This window comes from Enhydra lutris, unplaced genomic scaffold (genome assembly GCF_002288905.1).
Source record: "Enhydra lutris kenyoni isolate GAN:26980312 unplaced genomic scaffold, ASM228890v2 scaffoldscaffold27, whole genome shotgun sequence".
Classification (NCBI taxonomy): Eukaryota; Metazoa; Chordata; class Mammalia; order Carnivora; family Mustelidae; genus Enhydra; species Enhydra lutris.
This window is the reverse complement of record NW_019154111.1, coordinates 4,728,426-4,747,891: the sequence shown is the minus strand read 5'-3', so window position 1 is coordinate 4,747,891 and position 19,466 is coordinate 4,728,426. Positions and strand designations below refer to the sequence as shown.

General features: G+C 42.3%; 2 protein-coding genes across 8 annotated transcripts in view; both read left to right on the top strand.

Moving 5' to 3' along the window:
* The first annotated feature begins 484 nt into the window (after window positions 1-484).
* LOC111151856 (formation of mitochondrial complex V assembly factor 1 homolog) lies at window positions 485-4,713 on the top strand. The gene is made up of 2 exons (XM_022510079.1): window positions 485-704; window positions 4,421-4,713. The coding sequence occupies exons 1-2, from the start codon at window positions 567-569 to the stop codon at window positions 4,622-4,624; spliced, it is 342 nt and encodes a 113-aa protein (XP_022365787.1). The 5' UTR covers window positions 485-566; the 3' UTR covers window positions 4,625-4,713.
* Window positions 4,714-14,146: 9,433 nt separating this feature from the next.
* Window positions 14,147-19,466, top strand: part of LOC111151855 (putative RNA-binding protein Luc7-like 2) — a 63,299-nt gene continuing 57,979 nt past the window's right edge. Inside the window, exons 1-2 of one of the 7 annotated variants that reach the window (XM_022510071.1) lie at window positions 15,146-15,200; window positions 18,140-18,223. In XM_022510071.1, coding sequence (XP_022365779.1) covers window positions 18,186-18,223 — 38 coding nt within the window. In that variant the 5' untranslated portion in view covers window positions 15,146-15,200; window positions 18,140-18,185. Of the gene's footprint in view, window positions 15,201-18,139; window positions 18,224-18,259; window positions 18,417-19,466 lie in introns of those variants that run through there. The other 6 variants (XM_022510069.1, XM_022510072.1, XM_022510073.1 and 3 more) reach the window with 6 other exon arrangements.

Below are 19,466 nucleotides of genomic sequence, written 5' to 3'. Positions count from 1 at the left end.
AAATATGCTAACTTAATTTTACTTTCTTAAAAATGGGAAGGATATGTGTGGTTTTCCTAGGTGATGGGCTACAGTTTGAGAGAATAAGAATACTCCCATTTCCTTCTTCTGAGTCGTATAGTGCCTAAGGTTTCTGGGAAGTCAGTACTTTGAATTCTGCTATCCCCTCTAGGTACCAAAACGTATCTTTCGTGTTCTGTTTCAAATCAACACCCACTCCCACCAGGCGCACTTATTCTCGAGACTCAGCGGTCAGCTAATGACGTTTTAAATGACGTAGTCAGCGAAGAACCTTTCCTCTGGCCCAGCCTTTCTTTTTCTTACGGACCCGGTGAGTCAGTTAAACTCGGCTTTCGTTTGCTTCTCCCTTAACTCCTTAGGGTGCCGCTCGGTGTTTGATTAGTAAGGCCCCGCAGAGAAGGGAAGTGAGATATTCCACTACTCTGCGTTCGATGGGGGGACCCAGTAGTCTGCGTCCGATTGTACCATTTAGCGGCTGAGCTGGGGGGGAGGGAGTTAGAGGGGGCGTAGGGCGCCATTGGGCACCGCGCTCCGAGGACGGGAAAATGGCGGCCCTGGGGTCCCCGGCGCGCACTTTACGAGGTCTTCTACGGGAATTGCGCTACATGAACGAGGCCACGGGCCGACCCTATCGCGACACCGCGGCCTATCGGTACCTCGTGAAAGCTTTCCGTGCACATCGGGTACGGAAGCCTGAGTCGGGTTCCTGAGTCCAGCGTCCTTTCCACTGGGGGTGGGAGTGGGGACGGGGGTGGGAGTGGGTGGGGAATATGGGCAGGGGTTGGGAGCACTGGGGACCCTCCCACCCAGCCCGGGTTCTGGCCAAATAAATCCAGGCCCTAGGCCCGGGTCTCCCAGGAACTAACCAAGGACCAGCCGGACAGGAAAGTCGCTGTGGGATGGAGACGTCCCGAGGATTTTATTGGCTGGTCTTCTGCAGGTGCAGAGGAGAAAGATAAGTGAAGTCGAAGAGATGGGGGAAAAGAAGAGATGTACTTGGAGAGTGTAGGGTTACTAGCTACAGCGTTTATCCACCATTCTCTTCGCCCATCCTCTAGTAGTTACTCTGAAAACCAGTTTTTGATGCAGAATAGAGAAGTGTAATAAGATGAGAAATATTAACTTGGCAGACACTATGTTGTATCCCATACCCCATTTAAGGAAATGGTGCCTTGTAGAGCTGAACTAGAAACCTGGCATGAGATTGTGCTGTCCCAACATTAACGTGATTATCTGACCGGATACATTTTTTCCTTACATAGCAGATAAACTTGAACATATGGGAAGCCATCCTTGGGAAATTGCTTTGTGAATCCCACAGTCCATATTCCCCTTAGGCAAGAGCAGGTGGAAGCGGTTTTATTTTTCAGGTGGGACAACTGAGGGTCAGGGACACTGACCAGTGAGGGTACATGCATAGGAACAGCTAGAACCTCCGTTCACAGATAGGGTGCTTCCGTTTAATTGTTGCCTGTGGATTTTCAGATCAGGCTTTGAAGGAATTTGAAAGGAATCTCTGAAATATAGGTTAGAGAATCACTTTGGGCTGTAGGGTAGGTAGCTTACTGTCATTTGAACAATGTGGGAAAAAGGAGAACCAGCATCTCGCTCAATCTTTGAGCCATGGAAGTTAGAGTGCAATGTTTTAGAACTAAAATTCAAAAATTTTTTAATTTTTAAATTAAAAATATGCATATATTTATTTGGGTAAACTCTATGCCCACATGGGGCTAAAATTCAAAATTTTCCTTTTTCTTAAGATTTATTAGAGAGAGAGAGTGGGCAAGTGGCAGAGGAAGAGGGAGAGAGCAAGAGTCTCAAGCAGACTCCACGCTAAGTGTGGAGCTGCCACGGGGCTTGATCCCAGGACCCCAATACCATGACCTGAGCTGAAAAACCAAGTCTAATGCCTAGCTGACTGAGCCACCCAGTCACCTCTAAAATTCAGAAATTTTTAAAAGGCCCAAATGGTAGGGACTTTAGGAACTTGCCTAAAATCATGAGTAAGATGGACATGAATCCTGTCTTTTAAGACAAAGCTTGCAGTCCAACTGAGGAGCCTTACAGCAAAGCACTTAATAAACAATAGGAGGTCCTCCTATAAAGAAGTAGTGGGATTTCAGGAGTAAAGTCAAGGGTGGGGTTGCGGGGCAGAAGGAGAGAGAGATGAGAGAGAGAAGCAGACTCCTCACTGAGCAGGGATCTGGATTCAGGACTTGATCCCAGGGCCCTGGGATCATGACCTGAGCTGAAGTGGATGTTTAACTGACTGAGCCACCCAGGCACCATCATTCTAAGATTTTTAAGGTGACATGATTATAGTTGTACTTTCTGGAGGCAACATTATTGCCCTTGAGAGAGACTTGGTAATGGCTCTCAAATTCCTTGGAAATACATTTGAAATTCATGCTACAAATTCCAGAAACACCATTCTGTGCAATGCATATAAGGCTATGGGGAATGCTTTCTGTTTCTGCTGGCTCAGAGCTAATTCAATAACCATCTATGCCCATTTTCTTTATCTTTTCTTAAACTGAAGGGGTTCATTTGGGAAAGAACCTCTGCTTTCTCCTTAGAGGAAAATACAGTTTTCTTTTACTTTTTTTTTTTTTAAAGATTTATTTATTGGAGAGAGAGCAAGATGGGACAAGCAGGAGAGGGAGAGAGATCTCAAGCGGCCTCCGCACAGAGCAGCACTCTCTCCCAGGACTCTGAGATCATGACCTGAGCTGAAACCAAGAGTCGGATGCTTACCCGACTGAGCCATGTAGGCACCCTGAGTTTTCTTTTTCATTTGGTCTTTTTTGGTCCTTTTTAGTCACTTACTGTGTATATATTTTTTTTTTTTAAGATTTTTAAAAATTTTTGAGAAAGAGAAGAAGACTCCCCACAGAGCAGGGAGTCCGATGCTGGACTCAATCCAAGGACCCTGGGATCATGACCTGAGCTGAAGGCAGATACTCAACCCACTAAGCCCCCTAGTCACCCCACTTTCTGTTTATATTGTTGACCCTTCTCTCCTCACTCATGATTCAAGTTCAGCTGAGTCAAGATCCGTATTCTCCTACACTAGTGCAGAATTGCTGTTTCAAATCCTGTCAGTTGGGCTTATATAATAGACATGGATATTACCATTTGTTAATGTTTGACACTGGTGTTGGTTGCTCATAAATTTTTAATTATAAAAAGTTAAATGATTAAAGATGAATTCTTTTTTCAAGCAGTTTGAGTGCCATTTTCACATATGTGATCTGCACATTTTTGTGTGGGCTCTTCAGATCTTAAACCACACTTTCTAATTTTCAGATTCTAACCCTACATATTCAAATAAAGAAACGTGAAAGAAAGGGGTTTGCATAGGCACTGGTGCCCAGAGATTAATCTGCAGTTCGATATACACAGGCCTCAAGTCACTTGAAGCCATGCACACATCTATTTCACCTTTTCTGCCCTCTGCTCACAACCTCAGAACACAAAACTAGTTAAGTAAAGGCCAGTGTACTAAATCGAGATTAATTAGGAAGAAGAGAAAACAAGGTTTGGAGTCATTGGGGACTTCTGAAAGGATATAGTTTCCAGCTACTTACGGTCATCAGAATCTGGATTTGGCAGATGGATAAGTATATAGAAAGTATAATTAAGTGGCGCCTGGGTGGGTTAGTGGGTTAAAGCCTCTGCCTTTGGCTTGGGTCATGATTCCAGGGTCCTGGGATCGAGCCCCACGTTGGGCTCTCTGCTCGGGGGGGAGCCTGCTTCCTCCTCTCTCTCTGCCTGCCTCTCTCCCTACTTGTGATCTCTATCAAATAAATAAATAAAATCTTTAAAAAAAATAAGTAATACAAATATATGCATATTACTTTTATATATAAAACCTTCATTTTGTTACTGTTGAGGACAAAGCTATTATTTCCAGACAAAATGGTTTTACTTTTCAGTGAAATGAAAGACCTATACCACATTAACCAAAGTCAGAAATATAAAAAGCAGACTTTCATTTGAAGGGGAGGAAGTTCTATATTTTATTCCTTAGGTGACATTAATGATTATAGTTCCCCATCTCTGCCAGTAGCTAACCATTGAAGTCTCTGTGGGCTTTAGTTTCCTTATTTGTAAAACATTTGCAAGACAAGGGAGTTGAAATAACTTTTTTGGGGTATTAAAATCTGAGGACGCTCAAACTCTTCAGTGATATTCCTCGTAAAATTCCTCTTCAATTAATTGGAGGTCAGCTTTCTCAATCAACTACAGGATGTCTCTACATATGTAATTAGTATACACATACACATGTTTATATTTCCTCTCTGCATTTACTTTCACTCTAGAGAATGCTTATGAAATCTTTGTGGCCATGTATCTTGGCTGGGCTGCTAATAAAGTCTGTGACCTTGCTACTTTCTAGGTTACCAGTGAGAAGCTGTGCAGAGCCCAACACGAGCTTCATTTCCAAGCCGCCACCTATCTCTGCCTCCTACGCAGCATTCGAGAACACGTGGCCCTTCATCAGGAATTTCATGGCAAGGGTGAGCGCTCAGTGGAGGAGTCCGCTGGCTTAGTGGGTCTCAAGTTACCCCAGCAGCCTGGAGGGAAGGGCTGGGAGCCATGAGAATGGAGAGAGTCCTTGGATGCTGCCATCATTCAAGAATTTAATCATCTTTCAATATGTATTTATCATTAAATTTTTGTTTAAGTTTAGGGTTTTTCTCTGTAATTTTGTCGACCGAGTGTTTCTTAGGGAGGTTTCATCCTTTCAGTGAATTTACTGAACTTCTTGTATTAGGCTGATTGATGCTTCTGATCTACTTTTAAAACTATTATTTTTATTTTCAAAGTATACAAACTGTTTTAAGTAACTCAAATGGTACAGAATATAAAATAAAAGGCGTCTTTTTTCTTATCCCTTGTCCCTACCCTTTTGCATCCCCATTACCAGGTAGAAACTGTTGCTAACAGTTTGGTGTGTATCTTTCCAGATATTTCCTATATACGAGCATACAATTATATACGTACGTACGTACGTACACGCATACATACATATATACGCTTTATTTAAAAATACACAAATATATGTTTAAGGTCCCGACAGAAAGGAGTAACAGATAGGGTTACTGCAGGGAGTTAATGAAGGGGTATAGAAAAATGTGGGCTGAATTACAGTCAACAAGTTGTGAAGCCTCCAGGGGCTAGCACCATCTGGGGACTATTACCTCCACAGGGTGACAGAATCGACCCTTGTCAGTATAGGAAGATGGCCACCACTCAGGCCGCAGGGAGGAAGTCTACAGAGAGGGAGATGGAATGAGCGTACTGACTTCTGCCTTCTAATCTGTGAAACTGCTCTTCCTCTTGAACTGTCTGTCAGTGTGAAAGGCTCCACCATGCCCTTGGCTGACCAAGTAAATGCTGACTTCATTCTGTATTCCTGTCTCCTTCCTCTCCATATCTAATCAGCAATTTCTGCTTCTGCAGTGTTCTACTATCCTTTCCCCCACCAGTCCTCATTGCCTCTCTTCTAGTTCAAGCACTGATAATCTTTTGGCTGAACTATTACACTGTTCTCCTCAATTTTCTCTTTGCTTCTAACATCCTCAAACAGAAATTACTCTTTCTGTGAATCAGCAGCAGTCTTTGTGCCCACTTCGTGGTCCATGTCAGTTTCTCATAGGCATGTCTTAGGACTTCTTTTCCCCTGGACTGCAGGCTGCTAAACAGTAAGCATCATGTCTCATTCATCACTGTGGTCTCCAAAGCACCTTCCACAGTGACTGTACACGTAGCATTATTCAGTATTTTGAATACACGGCTCAGTGAGTACTACTCATACGGAGGCGTCCAATCTGAGCGGATCTATTCATAAAGCAGTTACAAGATTAACACGAAAACAGCAGTATTAAGAGGTCAAACAAGCATTTATTCAATTAATGGATCAAAAAGATAGAAATACTTAACATTTTTTCCCTTGCTTTATTTCATGGGCATGAGTATAATATTATCTGAAGATGTTTTACTTTGGTAAAATGAAGAAAGCAAGAGGATTAGAGTAGGTTGATGCTTTAATTTCCTTTATTTATATTTTTATTTTTTATTTATTTTTTTAGAAGGTTTTTTTAATTTATTTATTTGACACAGAGAGAGAGAGATCACAAGCAGGCAGAGAGGTAGGTGGGGGGCGAGGAAGCAGGCTCCCCACTGAGCAGGGAGCCCGATGCGGGGCTCCATCCCAGGACCCTGGGATCATGACCTGAGCCGTAGGCAGTGGCTTAACCAACTGAGCCACCCAGGCGTCCCTATTTTTATTTTTTTTTAAAGATTTTATTTATTTATTTGACAGACAGAGATCACAAGTAGGCAGAGAGGCAGGCAGAGAGAGTGGAGGAAGCAGGCTCCCTGCCGAGCAGAAAGCCCGATGCAGGGCTCGACCCCAGGACCCTGAGATCATGACCTGAGCTGAAGGCAGAGGCTTTAACCCACTGAGCCACACAGGTGCCCCGGATTTCCTTTATTGTTACAATATTGTATATATAATAAAGATTTGAGGCAAAATAGCCTAACCGGAATAAGATATCATGGGTCTGAAGTAACAGAGACCTAGGTTTTAATCCACTTTTATAATTTCCCAGCTATATTATCTTGGGCAGGTTAGTTGACATGAGCTTATTTGCTCTTCTATAAAATGGGAATGCCAACAAGGTGGTTGTAATAAATACATAAATAAGAAAATCCTACTATTGTAATCATTTTACCTCATTTATCTTACTCATTCTTTTTTTATCATGAACTCTTAAATCCTATTGCCATCTGCCTTCTGGATTATAGATAGGTTTTTTTGTTTTGTTTTTATAGTTTAAATAATTTGTTCAAACCATTTTTATTCATATATATTCAAACCTGTGCCTCTTATGGACTTACCAAAAAGAATTAGCTGAACTCAGTTTTAGAAATACAAGGAAATGATGGGGGCACCTGGGTGGCTCAGTCCTTAAGCATCTGCCTTTGGCTCAGGTCATGATCCCTGGGCCCTGGGATCAAACCCCACATCAGGCTCCCTGCTCAGCAGGAAGCCTGCTTCTCCCTCTCCCACTCCCCCTGCTTGTATTCCCTCTCTTGCAGTCTCTGTCAAATAAATTATAAAAAAAAAAAAAATAAGGAAATGATTTTGGAACATAAACATAAAGATAAACTTTCTATACTGGGAAGTTCTGAGAACTGAGGTTTTGGCACTGTATTAACCTACTATAGTTTTTTTTTTTTTTTTTTTTTTTTTTTTAATCCATTTTAGAGAACACATGTGAATGAGAGGGGAGAGGGGAGGAGGGAGAGAGAGACTCTCAAACAGGCTTCACACCCAGCGGAGCCTGACAGGCGCCTGAGACCATGACCTGAGCTGAAACCAAAAGTCGGATGCCCAATCAACTGAGCTACCCAGGTGCCCCTGCTATAGTTTTTGATGTGGCACATGCTTTATCACATTCCTTCATTTGCTGTCTCTTTTACCCTCTTTCCTTTGATTTCAGCTACTTCCTCTTGCTTAATTATAGTAGCATTTAAACAGGCTCAAGGCAGGGCACGTGGGTGGCTCAGTGGGTTAAGTCTCTGCCTTCGACTTAGGTTATGATCTCAGGGTCCTGGGATCGAGCCCCATGTTGGGCTCTCCGCTCAGCGGGGAGCCTTCCTCTCTGCCTACTTGTGATCTCTGTCAAATAAGTAAATAAAATCTTTAAAAAAAAATTAACTGGCTCAAGTCTCTTCCATCTAAAAACAATCAATCATGGGGTGCCTCAGTCCCTCATGCTCAGAGCAGAGAGAGTCTGAGTTTCTCTCTCCTTCACCTTCTGCCTCTCCCCACCGTGTTCTCTCTCTCTCTGGAATAAATCCCCCCCGCCTTTTTAAAAAAATATTTATTTAACAGAGAGAGAGAGATCACAAGTAGGCAGAGAGGCAGGCAGAGAGAGAGGGGGAAGTAGGCTCCCTGCTGAGCAGAGAGCCCGATGTGGGGCTCAATCCCAGGATCCTGAAATCATGACCTGAGCTGAAGGCAGAGGTTTAACCCACTGAGCCACCCAGGTGCCCCCCCCCCCGGCTTTTAAAAGATTTTATTTATTTATTTGAGAGAGGGAGAGGAAGCAGCAGACTCTCTGCTGAGCACAGCACCCAACTTTGGGCTCAGTCCTGGGGCTCCAGGATCATGACCTGAGATGAAGGCAGATGCTTAATCCACCAGGCCACCCAGGTGCCCCTCTGGAATAAATCTTTTATATAAAAAGATAAAGATGCTTGGGTGGCTCAATTGGTTAAGTGTCTGACTCAGCTCAGGTCACAATCTCATGAATCATGAGACGGAGCCCCCACATTGGGTTCCATGCTCAGCAGGGAGTCTGTTTAAGGATTCTGTCCCTCTGCCTCTCCCCCACTCTCTCCCAAAATAAATAATAAATCTTAAATAAAAACACTCAACTTTTTACACAAATGCCTTTACAGCTACTACCTCTTCACAAATTGAGTCATTTAATGAATTATACTCATTTTCTACATTTTCATGTTTTTTAAAAGTTTTTTATTTAAGTAATTTCTTCACTCAACATGGGCTTGAACTCACAACCCCAAAATCAAGAGTCACATGTTTCTCTGACTGAGCCAGCGAGGCACCCCTCATTTTCTACATTTTAAAACATGAAATAGGATGTAGTGACGTATAATTTATATAATAAATATACCCATTTTAAACGTGCAGGTCAGTGAATAATGACAAGGGCATACATCTGTGTAATAACCCCATTAAAACTATAGAACATTTCCATCAGACCCAAAAGTTGCCCTGTGCCCCTCTATAGTCAATTCCCCTTCCCCACCCCTGGTCTCAGGTAACCACTGACCTGTTGCTGTCAGCATAAATTAGTTTGGCCTGCTTAGGAATTTCATCCAAATGCACTCTATAGTATGTACTCTGGAGTAGGCTTCTTTTGCTCAACATACTAATTTTGAGATTAATAATCCGTGTTGCATCATTTTCTGCATTTTTCACTGCCCAATCATCCTCAGTCCACTGTAGTCTGGTTTCTGCCCCTCCACTCTACCTGAACTGCCTTGCAAGGTTACAAATGACCTTCGGGTCACTAAACTCAGTGGATCTTTCCTTACCTTGCTTGATCTCTAGGAAGGATTTTTTGTTTTTGTTTTTTACTAAACTCTACCCCTATGTGGGTCTTGAACTCATGATATCGAGCTCAAGTGTTCAATGCTTTACTTTGAGCCAATTGGGTGCCCCTCTAGGAAGCTTTTGACACTACTGACCATTCTTTTTTCTTGGCTTTGATGACATCACATTCTTGTTTTCTTCCCTTGCTCTAGCCATCTGTCTTCAGTTTACTCTCCTGCATGTCCCTAATATATTTGCATTCTTCAGGTTCAAGTCTAGGTTGTTACCTCACACTTGATATGCTTTCCCTGGGTGAAACCACCTCTACTTCCCAGGCTTCAATTATCATGAACAGGCTAACTCCAGTCCAAGCCCTCCTCTAGCCCTCTATGTCCAGCTACTTCAAAGACAACACCACTTAGATGATTCAAAGGCATCTCAAATTCAAAGCGTCCAAAATGGAACCTCATCATCTTAACCTGCAAATCTCCTCTGGTACTGACACCTGTACTCAGTCGTTCAAAGCAGAAAACAGGGTCATTCTTGACTGCTTTCTCCTTCATACCTCAGTTAAATAATCACTGAATTAATTAGATTCTACTTCCTAAGAATCCCCTGAATCTCTCTAATTCTCTAGTCCAGACCTCTTATCTCTTGTTCCTCTTCCCTGAACCACTTGCTTGTCCCTTGTAAATGTAGCACATAAAGGCACAAATTTGGCTTCAGGGCACTTGCCAGTTGTGTAGGTAATAGCTTTGTATTGAAACTGAGCTACACTTTTGATGGGTTTTTAGGGTTAACACAAAGTTTAGGGCCCACCAAGGTAGGCACTGTAAAAAATCCACATCCACTTGAATCTAGAACCCTGACGTTCACCCTCAAAGATGAACTGTAAGTAAAAAAGTCCTTGCCAGATTCTTGGCCAATTTTTTTGTCATTTTGGCGGTCAAGAGGAATTGAGGCCTTGAACCTGTATTAGAGTGGTCCTTGACTAGTAAGGTCTACAGTTACCTATCAGAAAAATAAAAAGCTCTGGAGAAAGATAGCATCATATCCTACTTAGATTTGTATTATTCCTGTATGTAATTTTTAATTTTTTTTTATTTATTTTTTTTTAAAAGATTTTATTTATTTATTTGACAGAGAGAAATCACAAGTAGGCAGAGAGGCAGGCAGAGAGAGAGGAGGAAGCAGGCTCCCTGCTGAGCAGAAAGGCCGATGTGGGGCTTGAACCCAAGACCTGGGATCATGACCTGAGCCGAAGGCAGCGGCTTAACCCACTGAGCCACCCAGGCGCCCTGTATGTAATTTTTTAAAAAGATTATTTATTTATTTATTCGACAGAGAGAAATCACAAGGCAGAGAGGCAGGCAAAGGGAGAGGGGGAAGCAGGCTCCCCACTGAGCAGAGAGCCTGATGTGGGGATCCCAGGACCCTGAGCCCATTACCTGAGGCAAAGGCAGAGGCTTAACCCACTGAGCCACCCAGGCACCCCTCTTACATGTAATTTTTCAAAAATATGGCTCAACATATAAAGATAACCAGACATATAAGAAAACAAAGAGTCCATGAGTGAAAACCAGCAGAAACAACAGGCAACAGAAACAAAACTACAAAAATCTTCAGATAATTGGATTTAGCAAACTCAGATTACAAAGAAATTATGTTCAGTAGTGTCAAAGAATAGCCAGGCTTGGAAATTTTATCAGGGAACCAAAAACTATTAAGAAATGACCTAGTAGACTTGAAAAGGAAACCAATAAAAATTCTAGAACTGAAAAAATAAATTCAATTGATCTATTTAACAGCAGACTAGATACAGCTGAAAGGAGACTAATGAACTATCACATTTTTTTTTGGTCAAAATATCAAGAAGACAGTTTGGCAAGACAAGGTAGAAAATGGAGACTAAAGAGATACAGAGGTTACAGTGAAAACCGTCTAATAAACACTTACTTGGAGTTTCAGAAGTGGATGAGTGAGAAACAATATTTAAGAATAGCTAAACATGGGGTGCCTGGGTGGTTCAGTGGGTTAAAGCCTCTGCCTTCGGCTCAGGTCATGATCCCAGGGTCCTGGGATCAAGCCCTGCATCGGGCTATCTGCTCGGCAGGGAGCCTGCTTCCCTTCCTCTGTCTGCCTCTCTGCCTGCTTGTGATCTCTGTCTGTCAAATGAATAAATAAAATCTTAAAAAAAAAAAAAAAGCTGAATGAATCCTAAAAGCAGAAAAAAATTAATCCACACCCAGATACATCATAGTAAAATTGCAGGATACCCAGAGTAAAAAGAACAGAATTTTAAAGCAGCCAACTATCTGCAAAGGAGTGACAGACTTCACAGGAGCAATGGAAGGTAAAAGGCAAAAGAAAGGTGGAATGAATATGCTGAAAGAAAGTAAATTCAAGCCTAGAATTCTATACCCAATAAAAATACCCGCCTAGAATTAAGAAAGGGAAAAGAAAGATCGTTTCTGATCAACAGGAATGGGACAGTTCCCCATTAGCAGACCAATGTAAAAGCAAACTCTGAAGCAGATTAGGCAAATTTCTGTATAAAGCCAGGTAGTAAATATTTTAGTCTTGCTGGCCATACAGTATCTGTCACAACCACTCAACAATGCTGTGGTAGTGCAAGTGCAAAAGCAACTAGAGACAATAGTAAATGAATGAGCCTGGGGGTAGTCCAATGAAACTATTCAGAAAAATGGGCAGTGGGCTGGATTTGGCCTGTGGACTGTATATTGCTGACCCGTGTCCTAAAGTTTAAACTTCAGACAAAAGAGAAATGATCCCAGATGGAAAGGCAGAGATTCCAGAAGGAATAAAGAAGAAAAAAAAAGTGGCAAATGAACAGTATATGAAGTTTGGTTTTAAAGAACATAGAACTAAAACACATGGTAATGGGTATATAACTTCAGGAAAGGTTAATTGGAGTTAGTTTTCTAAGTTTTTTGTATTATCTGGGGAAAGTGAAAAGGTACTGGTTAAGAATGCCTATTATAACTTTTAGGGTAACTACTAAAATAAGAATAAAACTTCCAAACTACTAGAAGGGGGGAAAATGGAATGATTAGAAAGCAGACAGGAAAGGAGAGAAAATCGAATAGATGAGACAAATAGACAAAATGAACTTTAAGCCCAAACATGTGAGTAATTACATGAATATAAATGAATAAATTCAATTAAAAGTGAATATCGGATTAAATAAAAAAACCAAATGTATGCTGTTTTTAGGAGACCTATTTAAAATGTAAGCAACCAGAAAAGTAGGAAGTAAAAAACTAAATTCTCTTCATTAACACATTATTCAACAAGTGGCTCTACTTTCCACCTAAGGATATTGTCTCATACTGTATATATGTATATATACTATACCTCCCTCTAGGACAGAATAATCTGTACACTTTTATTTTTATTTATTTAAGATTTTATTTGACAGAAACACAGGGAGAGAAGAAACACAAGCAGAGGGAATGGGAGGAGTAGGTTTCTCACGGAGCAGGGAGCCCAATGTGGGGCTCAAACCCAGGACCCTGAGATATGACCTGAGCTGAAGGCAGACGCTTAAAGACTGAGCCACCCAGGAGCCCCAGTACACTTTTACTGTAAATTGTTTTCAATGATATTAATAGTTTTGGAGTTGTTGGAATTTTGAGTTCTTTGAATAATGGAGGGAAACTATTTTGTCAGCTACAAAAGACAACGTAATTTAAAAAATTTTATTGGGGGGTGCCTGGGTGGCTCAGTGGGTTAAAGTCTCTGCCTTCAGCCCAGGTCATGATCCCAGGGTCCTGGGATTGAGCCCCAAAGGCAGGCTCTCTGCTCAGCAGGGAGCCTGCTTCCTCCTCTCTCTCTGCCTGCCTCTCTGCCTACTTGTGATCTCTGTCTGTCAAATAAATAAATAAAATCTTTGGAAAAAAAAAAAATTTTACTGGCCCAATATGCATTTTAGTTATTTACTTTTTTTTTTTTTTTTTTACCAGTAATCTCTACACCCAATGTGGGGTGTAGAGATTATACCCCACATTACTCACAGCCCTGAGATCAACCTCTGAGTCAGCCAGGTGCCCCTTGGCCCAATGTGCATTTAAACGGATCTTGGGACTACAACTATTACTTTGTTTTTTTCTTGCTAATAGATTATAAGTTCCAGGTTGATGCACATAAATTTTTTTTTAAAATATTTTTATTTATTTGACAGAGACACAGCAAGAGAGGGAACACAAGCAGGGGGAGTAGGAGAGGGAGAAGCAGGCTCTAGGCCAATCAGAGAGCCTGATGCCGTCCCAGGACCCTGGGATCGGAACCCAAGACGAAGACAAACGCTTAACGGCGCTCCTGATACACATAAAAAAATTTTTTTAAAAAGATTTTATTTATTTGACAGACGGATCACAAGTAAAGCAGCAGGCAGAGAGGTGGGTGGGGAAGCAGGCTCCCTGCTGAGCAAAGAGCCCCATGCGGGGGTCCATCCCAGGACCCTGAGATCATGACCTGAGCCGAAGGCAGAGGCTAAACCTACTGAGTCACCCAGGCGCTCCGCACATAAATTTTTAATGAAAGAAATGTTACCATTACTTTTCCAAGTATCTAGGAAGTACCTATGTCTTATTTTAAGGGATTAATATTTTATAAAAAAGTCAAAATATCAAGCTCAGCATTTTCTGTTAGCTTATTTAGTCCTCACAACAATGTTATGAGGTATGAGAGTTTAGATCTATAAATACGAGATTAAGGAATAAATTGCTTAAAGTTCCAGTTAGCAATCACTCGACTAAAATTTTAAATCCAAAGTGATGGCAAGCTATGACCACACAGGCTTTTTTCCCCCCACTGTCAGTGCTGCTGATACACTGAAAAGGCTTTATTCTTCAAACTTATCTTTTAAGCAGGAATGAAAAAGAAACTTTCTACAAGATCACCTTTCCTGAGAATACTGCTTAATTTTTATAGTTCCAAATTTAGACTAACAGCTTCCCGTTAAAAATTATCATAATCAGTCTGAATGGGTTAGATCATCTGTTTCCTAGTGTATTAATTTCAGGTGATATTTCCTTTACTTAATTTATCCAAATGGGGTGGGGGGTGCTGTTAAGCCTCTATGCATAGAGGAAGGGAAATGACCCGGATTTCACATCTCCAGGGCTCCTTTTGGAGGTCAAGGCAGCAGTGGGGAAGTGTGGAGCGTACAGTGGGCCCCTGAAAACGAGTTAATTGGGCAGCGAATAATCATTAGAAATACGCATCTATTAGCTACTAAGACTGCTAACCTCAGTCGAACCGACGGGCAAGGTCTCCACCCACTTTCGACTCGGGGTAGCCCTCTGGCACATTTGCTAATCTGGGTCTGTTTCGCCAGCACAACATAGTGCCGCGCAGCCCTGTCCCACTTGCACCTCGTAGCGTGAGGTTTGGCGCCTCGGGCGGATCCGGCTCGAGGGTCGTTTGATAACCAGAGTCTCGCGAGATCTGGGGGAAAGGGGCGGGAGAAGTTCGCGTGCACGCGCCCCAGAGCCGTTAGGGAGGAACCTCTCCCGGGCGGGGCGGGTGGAGCAAATACAGTTGGACGCCAGTTGGTGGAGCCCCCGCGGGAAACAACTAAGCGCGAGGAGCGTGCGCGCTCACGTCCCGACGACGGTGGCGGCGAGCGGCGTCAGAGCTTGAAGGGGGGGCCGACGGCTTCTGGCGGGTGGCGGTGTTGGAGGCGAGAGCTTGCTTAGCCCGTAACGCTTCTATCCCAAGAGCCGACGGAGAGTGAGGGAACGAGGGCTGCTTTCGGGGGCTGCTGCCTTCTACTTACACATCGTCGCGAGGAGCGCAGTCGGGACTCTCCTACAAGCCCTGCGGCTCCCTTTCCACACGCCTTGAGGCGGCGGCGGCGGCAACTGAGACAGCGTCTCACCTTCCCCCACCCCTTCCCCTGTCCCCCCTGCCCGAGAGGGCCCGGTCTGCGCCCCACCCCCGCCCGCTCGCTACGCCGCCGCCATGTCGGCGCAGGCCCAGATGCGCGCAATGCTGGACCAGTTGATGGGCACCTCCCGGGACGGTAAGTGTCTGCCAGTGCCCTGGGGGTGGGGGAGGGGATGGGGAAAGCGAGGGGAAGGGGCTCCACGGGCGTACCTGGGCTTGCGTGTGTGGCTGAGTAAGGGGCTCCCAGATTGGTAACACGAGGTCCCGGCTCCCGTCCCATCCAATCAGGGCTGGGCAGGCGGGCTTGGGGGGCGGTGACCGAGCGGATTGGCGGGAACTGCTGCCAATGGGGTCAGGCGGGGCCTGGAGGCAGAAAGGAGAGTTTGAGATTCAATGTTGACTTGTCTGGGACGGCAGAGCCCACGTCTCTCTTGGCGTAGTCGGTCATCCCGTTTTGTGGCTGCTTAGGTACCGGTGAACCGCTAAGGCCTCCTCCCCCTGAATTCCTTAACCCTGTGCTTTGGGATCGTCCCTCGCCGCCGCCCTCCAGAGCATCCAGAGAGAATTGCCCCACCCCTACCCCCTCCCCCCCGCCCCTTACCTGGGTCCGGAGAGAAGCTTCTCTAGGAACCCAGTCCCAGCAGTGTACTCTCGATCCCCACAGAAACAATCCTTATGGAAAAATCTGACCCAAACCATGGTTTCTTGAAGTGGGTGTGTTTGGCCCCATTTTGTGAAAAGAAATGTTATGGCTTGTTTTTTTCCGAGAGACCTCCATTTTGTTAGAGAATTTAATAAAAGCTTTGTTCAGTAAATATTGACAGATCTTGCATGTGCCCCAAAATAGAACCATTTTGAAAATGTGGTGCCCAGTGAAATAGAATTGAGGGAAACAACGGTCCTTTTAGGCAGTTAGGTTAGAATTTGTGTAGAAGATTACTAATTGCGGATATTTTTGTCATAAAGAGAATTTCTAAATAAAAAGATGAAATGCTTTTGCTTTTTTGGTGATGATAATGTATTATCAAATTGAGCTCAAATAATGCTAATACGGAGGAAAGGTCTAGTTCAGTACTTTCTTAAAAGCAAAACACTTGCTTATTTTTATGTTGCTTGTTTAGCAGATCGTTTCTTAGCCATTAAAGAAATGCTTTTTTCTTGAAAAGTTACTTAAATTGCTTGGCGTAAGAAAAAAGGCACACTTATATTTTTAACAGTTGCTCTTGTAATTTTCTTGAATACTTGGCAGCAAAATATGTGAGTAGATTTTAAAAAATGTACTGAATTGAGGTATTTTTCGCAGTGCATACAGAGAATGGCTTTTCAGGATTCACAGTTCAGTTTTCATAAAAGCTCATATTGGGAATTTGTCTTCATAGGACGTACAGATGTACAAATAGGTGGAGGTGTGGCAAACCTACTTGTGGTTGTGTAGAGAGGAGGGGAAAATTGGGAAGGAAATGAATTTTGTGTAGTAAACCCTTGAAAGTTAACATTAATTAAAAATGCCCCTGGAACTTTTTTACCTGTTCATTTTTCACTGTTAGATAAGAATGGTTATTTTATAACTGCAGCATGTCTTAACATTGCTCCTTTTCCATAATGAAGACTGTATTGGGAAGGGACCTAATTCAGGATTTTAGCTGACAGAGTAACTAATTTTTGTAATAAAAGTAAAGAAAATCATTTAAGATTTTACATGAACCTTTTAATCCTAGATGGATACCATTTTTGGTACCTTCTGCATGGATTGAATTTTCTAATTTCACTGGGAGGGTAGTTGGATCAAAGTAATTGCTGTCACCTGATATCACCTGATACATTTCCAAATGAGGTAGCCAATCTAGTATTGCAAAGCTACATTAAAAAAAAATATATATATAAAATAATATTCTTGTGTGTGTAGTCAGCAGAAACATGGATTTCTTAAAATCCATTCTGCTTTGTATACAAATAAATTTACATTTTTTATGTGTATGTTACCGGATTTTTTTTGCCTCCAGACTAAGAGGATTTACCAATGAACTCATGTTAACGAGTCCACGATATTATTTAGCTGAAATGACTGGATTTTCACTGCTGTGTTGGGCCAGAAGTAAGAAACCTACTACTTTGAAGGAAAAGAAATGAATGTTTTTTTAGATACCCATATTCTTTTATGTATACAAGATAAGAATCGGAACATTCTTTTCCTGACCAGATAATGAGTTTACATATTTCATCTTACGATTCAGGACCTTTAAATAATTAGGATTGTTCTTCTTTAGCATACAGTCAACTTCAAGTTATCCAGGGGTAGGAGAATATGTTCCTGAGTAACACCATATAATTTTAAAACCATAAAATGGAAAGCTTTGTAATGGACAAAGGAACAGCTTACAGGGAATGCTGTTGGGTGTCTTTGGCACTAGAGGTGGAAATGGGGATCCAAGAGGTGGGAGAGAGATGGAAAAGGTAGGTAGGGGAGGGTGTGCTTAAGGCAGTTCTGCCCCCCCCACCCCTTAAAACAATCATCCCAGATACTGACTGTAAAACAACTACTGTCTTCTGTGATCGTGTGACTCAAGGTTGTAATAACCCCTCCTCAACCTTTAGTGTCCTGTCTCTGAGGGAATCTGAAGTGGCACAAGAGGCCTAGGGCACTGGGAAAACTTTGTTTCCCTTTCACCTCTCCCTCTCCTCCACCTATAAAAATACTTATTCCTTCTTCCCTTCTCCCAACTCAGTTTTTATTAAGTTCTTTTTTAAGCTCTTTGGAGATGTAAGTCTATTAAAAGTACCTTATTTTGAGTTACTTAATTCAGCTAAACCTGTAGATTACCTAATCTTTATTGAAATTCTTAGAAATAGGAATTTTAGTGTCAGGGAAATGGAGAGGTAATTTTGGATCACTGGGCACTCCCAGAAAGGACAGTCTTGGGTGAGTGGTGGAAGTGGGGGGCGTTGGACAACCAGAGGGCAGCATGATGGTGCTGGGAGGCTGGGCAGGGGGATGACCAGGTGGTGGGAGAGGAAATGCATAAGGGTGGTGGGAGGGCCAAAGACAAACTTTGCCTTCTTTGCAATTTTGCCTAGGGCCCTGGTGGTGGCAACCGCCTGTGTGCCACTGAAAATCGTGCCGATGCCTGGCATACTGCATAAATGGAAGCAGGGTACCGCGTGAGTTGAAACATTGGTCACACTATATAAAGTTTGTATATGTGAATCAGTGTAACTCATACCCATGTAACTGGGGCTCTGACTGTATTTGGATTTTTCTGATAAGGCATCATGGGCTAAGGAAAAGAGCCCTGGGCTGAGACTCAGGAGACCTGGTTTCTAGCCCCAGCTGTACCTCTAATTGTAACCTTGGGTAAGTCACTTAACCTTTTTTGCCTCAAGTTAAATCAATAATCTGTTAAATGGGAAACCAAATAATTTACTATGTTACACTAAAAAAATGTTGAAAAATAAGTATATTTTAAGTTTTTTTAGGAGAGAGGAACCATAAGTAGATATAAATTAGTATGTTATTTTATCTGAAGTTTGAGGTAAATTAAACTTTATAAATACCTTTTTGTTGTAGTTGTTGGCATTAGTAGAAGGGAGAGGGATAATTTTTTTTCTCCCTGAGCATAGTCCATTTGAAAGGAGGGAGGATCAGCAAAGGAGAATTCAAGTTGGAGGAACTCAGTGTCCTTGCGTAGACTAGTTATTTTTTCTGAGTTTGGTTAATTGCAAGAATGTCCCTTAGCTAAAACTTTTGCCAGCAAATAGACTTGTTTATAAGCCTCTGGTCCTGACCCCTAAAAGGCCTGGCAAGGTGCAAGGGATAGGAATTAAACAAAATTTTGGGTATGAATTTAGATTATATCCTAAGTTTAGAAACCAGGGAATTTAGAGAAGTAGTTTGAGGACTCCATATTTTTTAATTACTTACAACTTTTAAATGGCAGAGATCATCTTGGAAAGGTTAAAACAGGCCAGGAATGACAATCATCCCCAGCATCTCCCCTTCCTCTAGTTCGTGTCCCAAATGACCAGTGAACTAATAGAATGTAGAAAACAGAATAGAATTTTATTGCAGCATTAGTTGCCCATTATGGTTAGGGAATGTCTAGGGCAAGTTAAAGCTTTCAGATAATTGTACCTATTTTTGAGAGTAATCCTTCTAAACATACAGTGATGTGTTTCCTTAGTTAATAGAGTACATTTAGTCATAATTTGTCAGTTACATTGTGTAGTAGTTTTATAGAATGTAAAATTAAAAGGGTACTACTCATCCTAGGAGGTAACCAGGAAAATAAAGTTCAATAAATCATTTACTTGTTCCGAATATAAGTTTAGTGATACGTAACTTGAACCTGTAGGATAGTATGACATTGCTGCCTTTCTGCAAAATAAATCATTGAATCAAAGATAG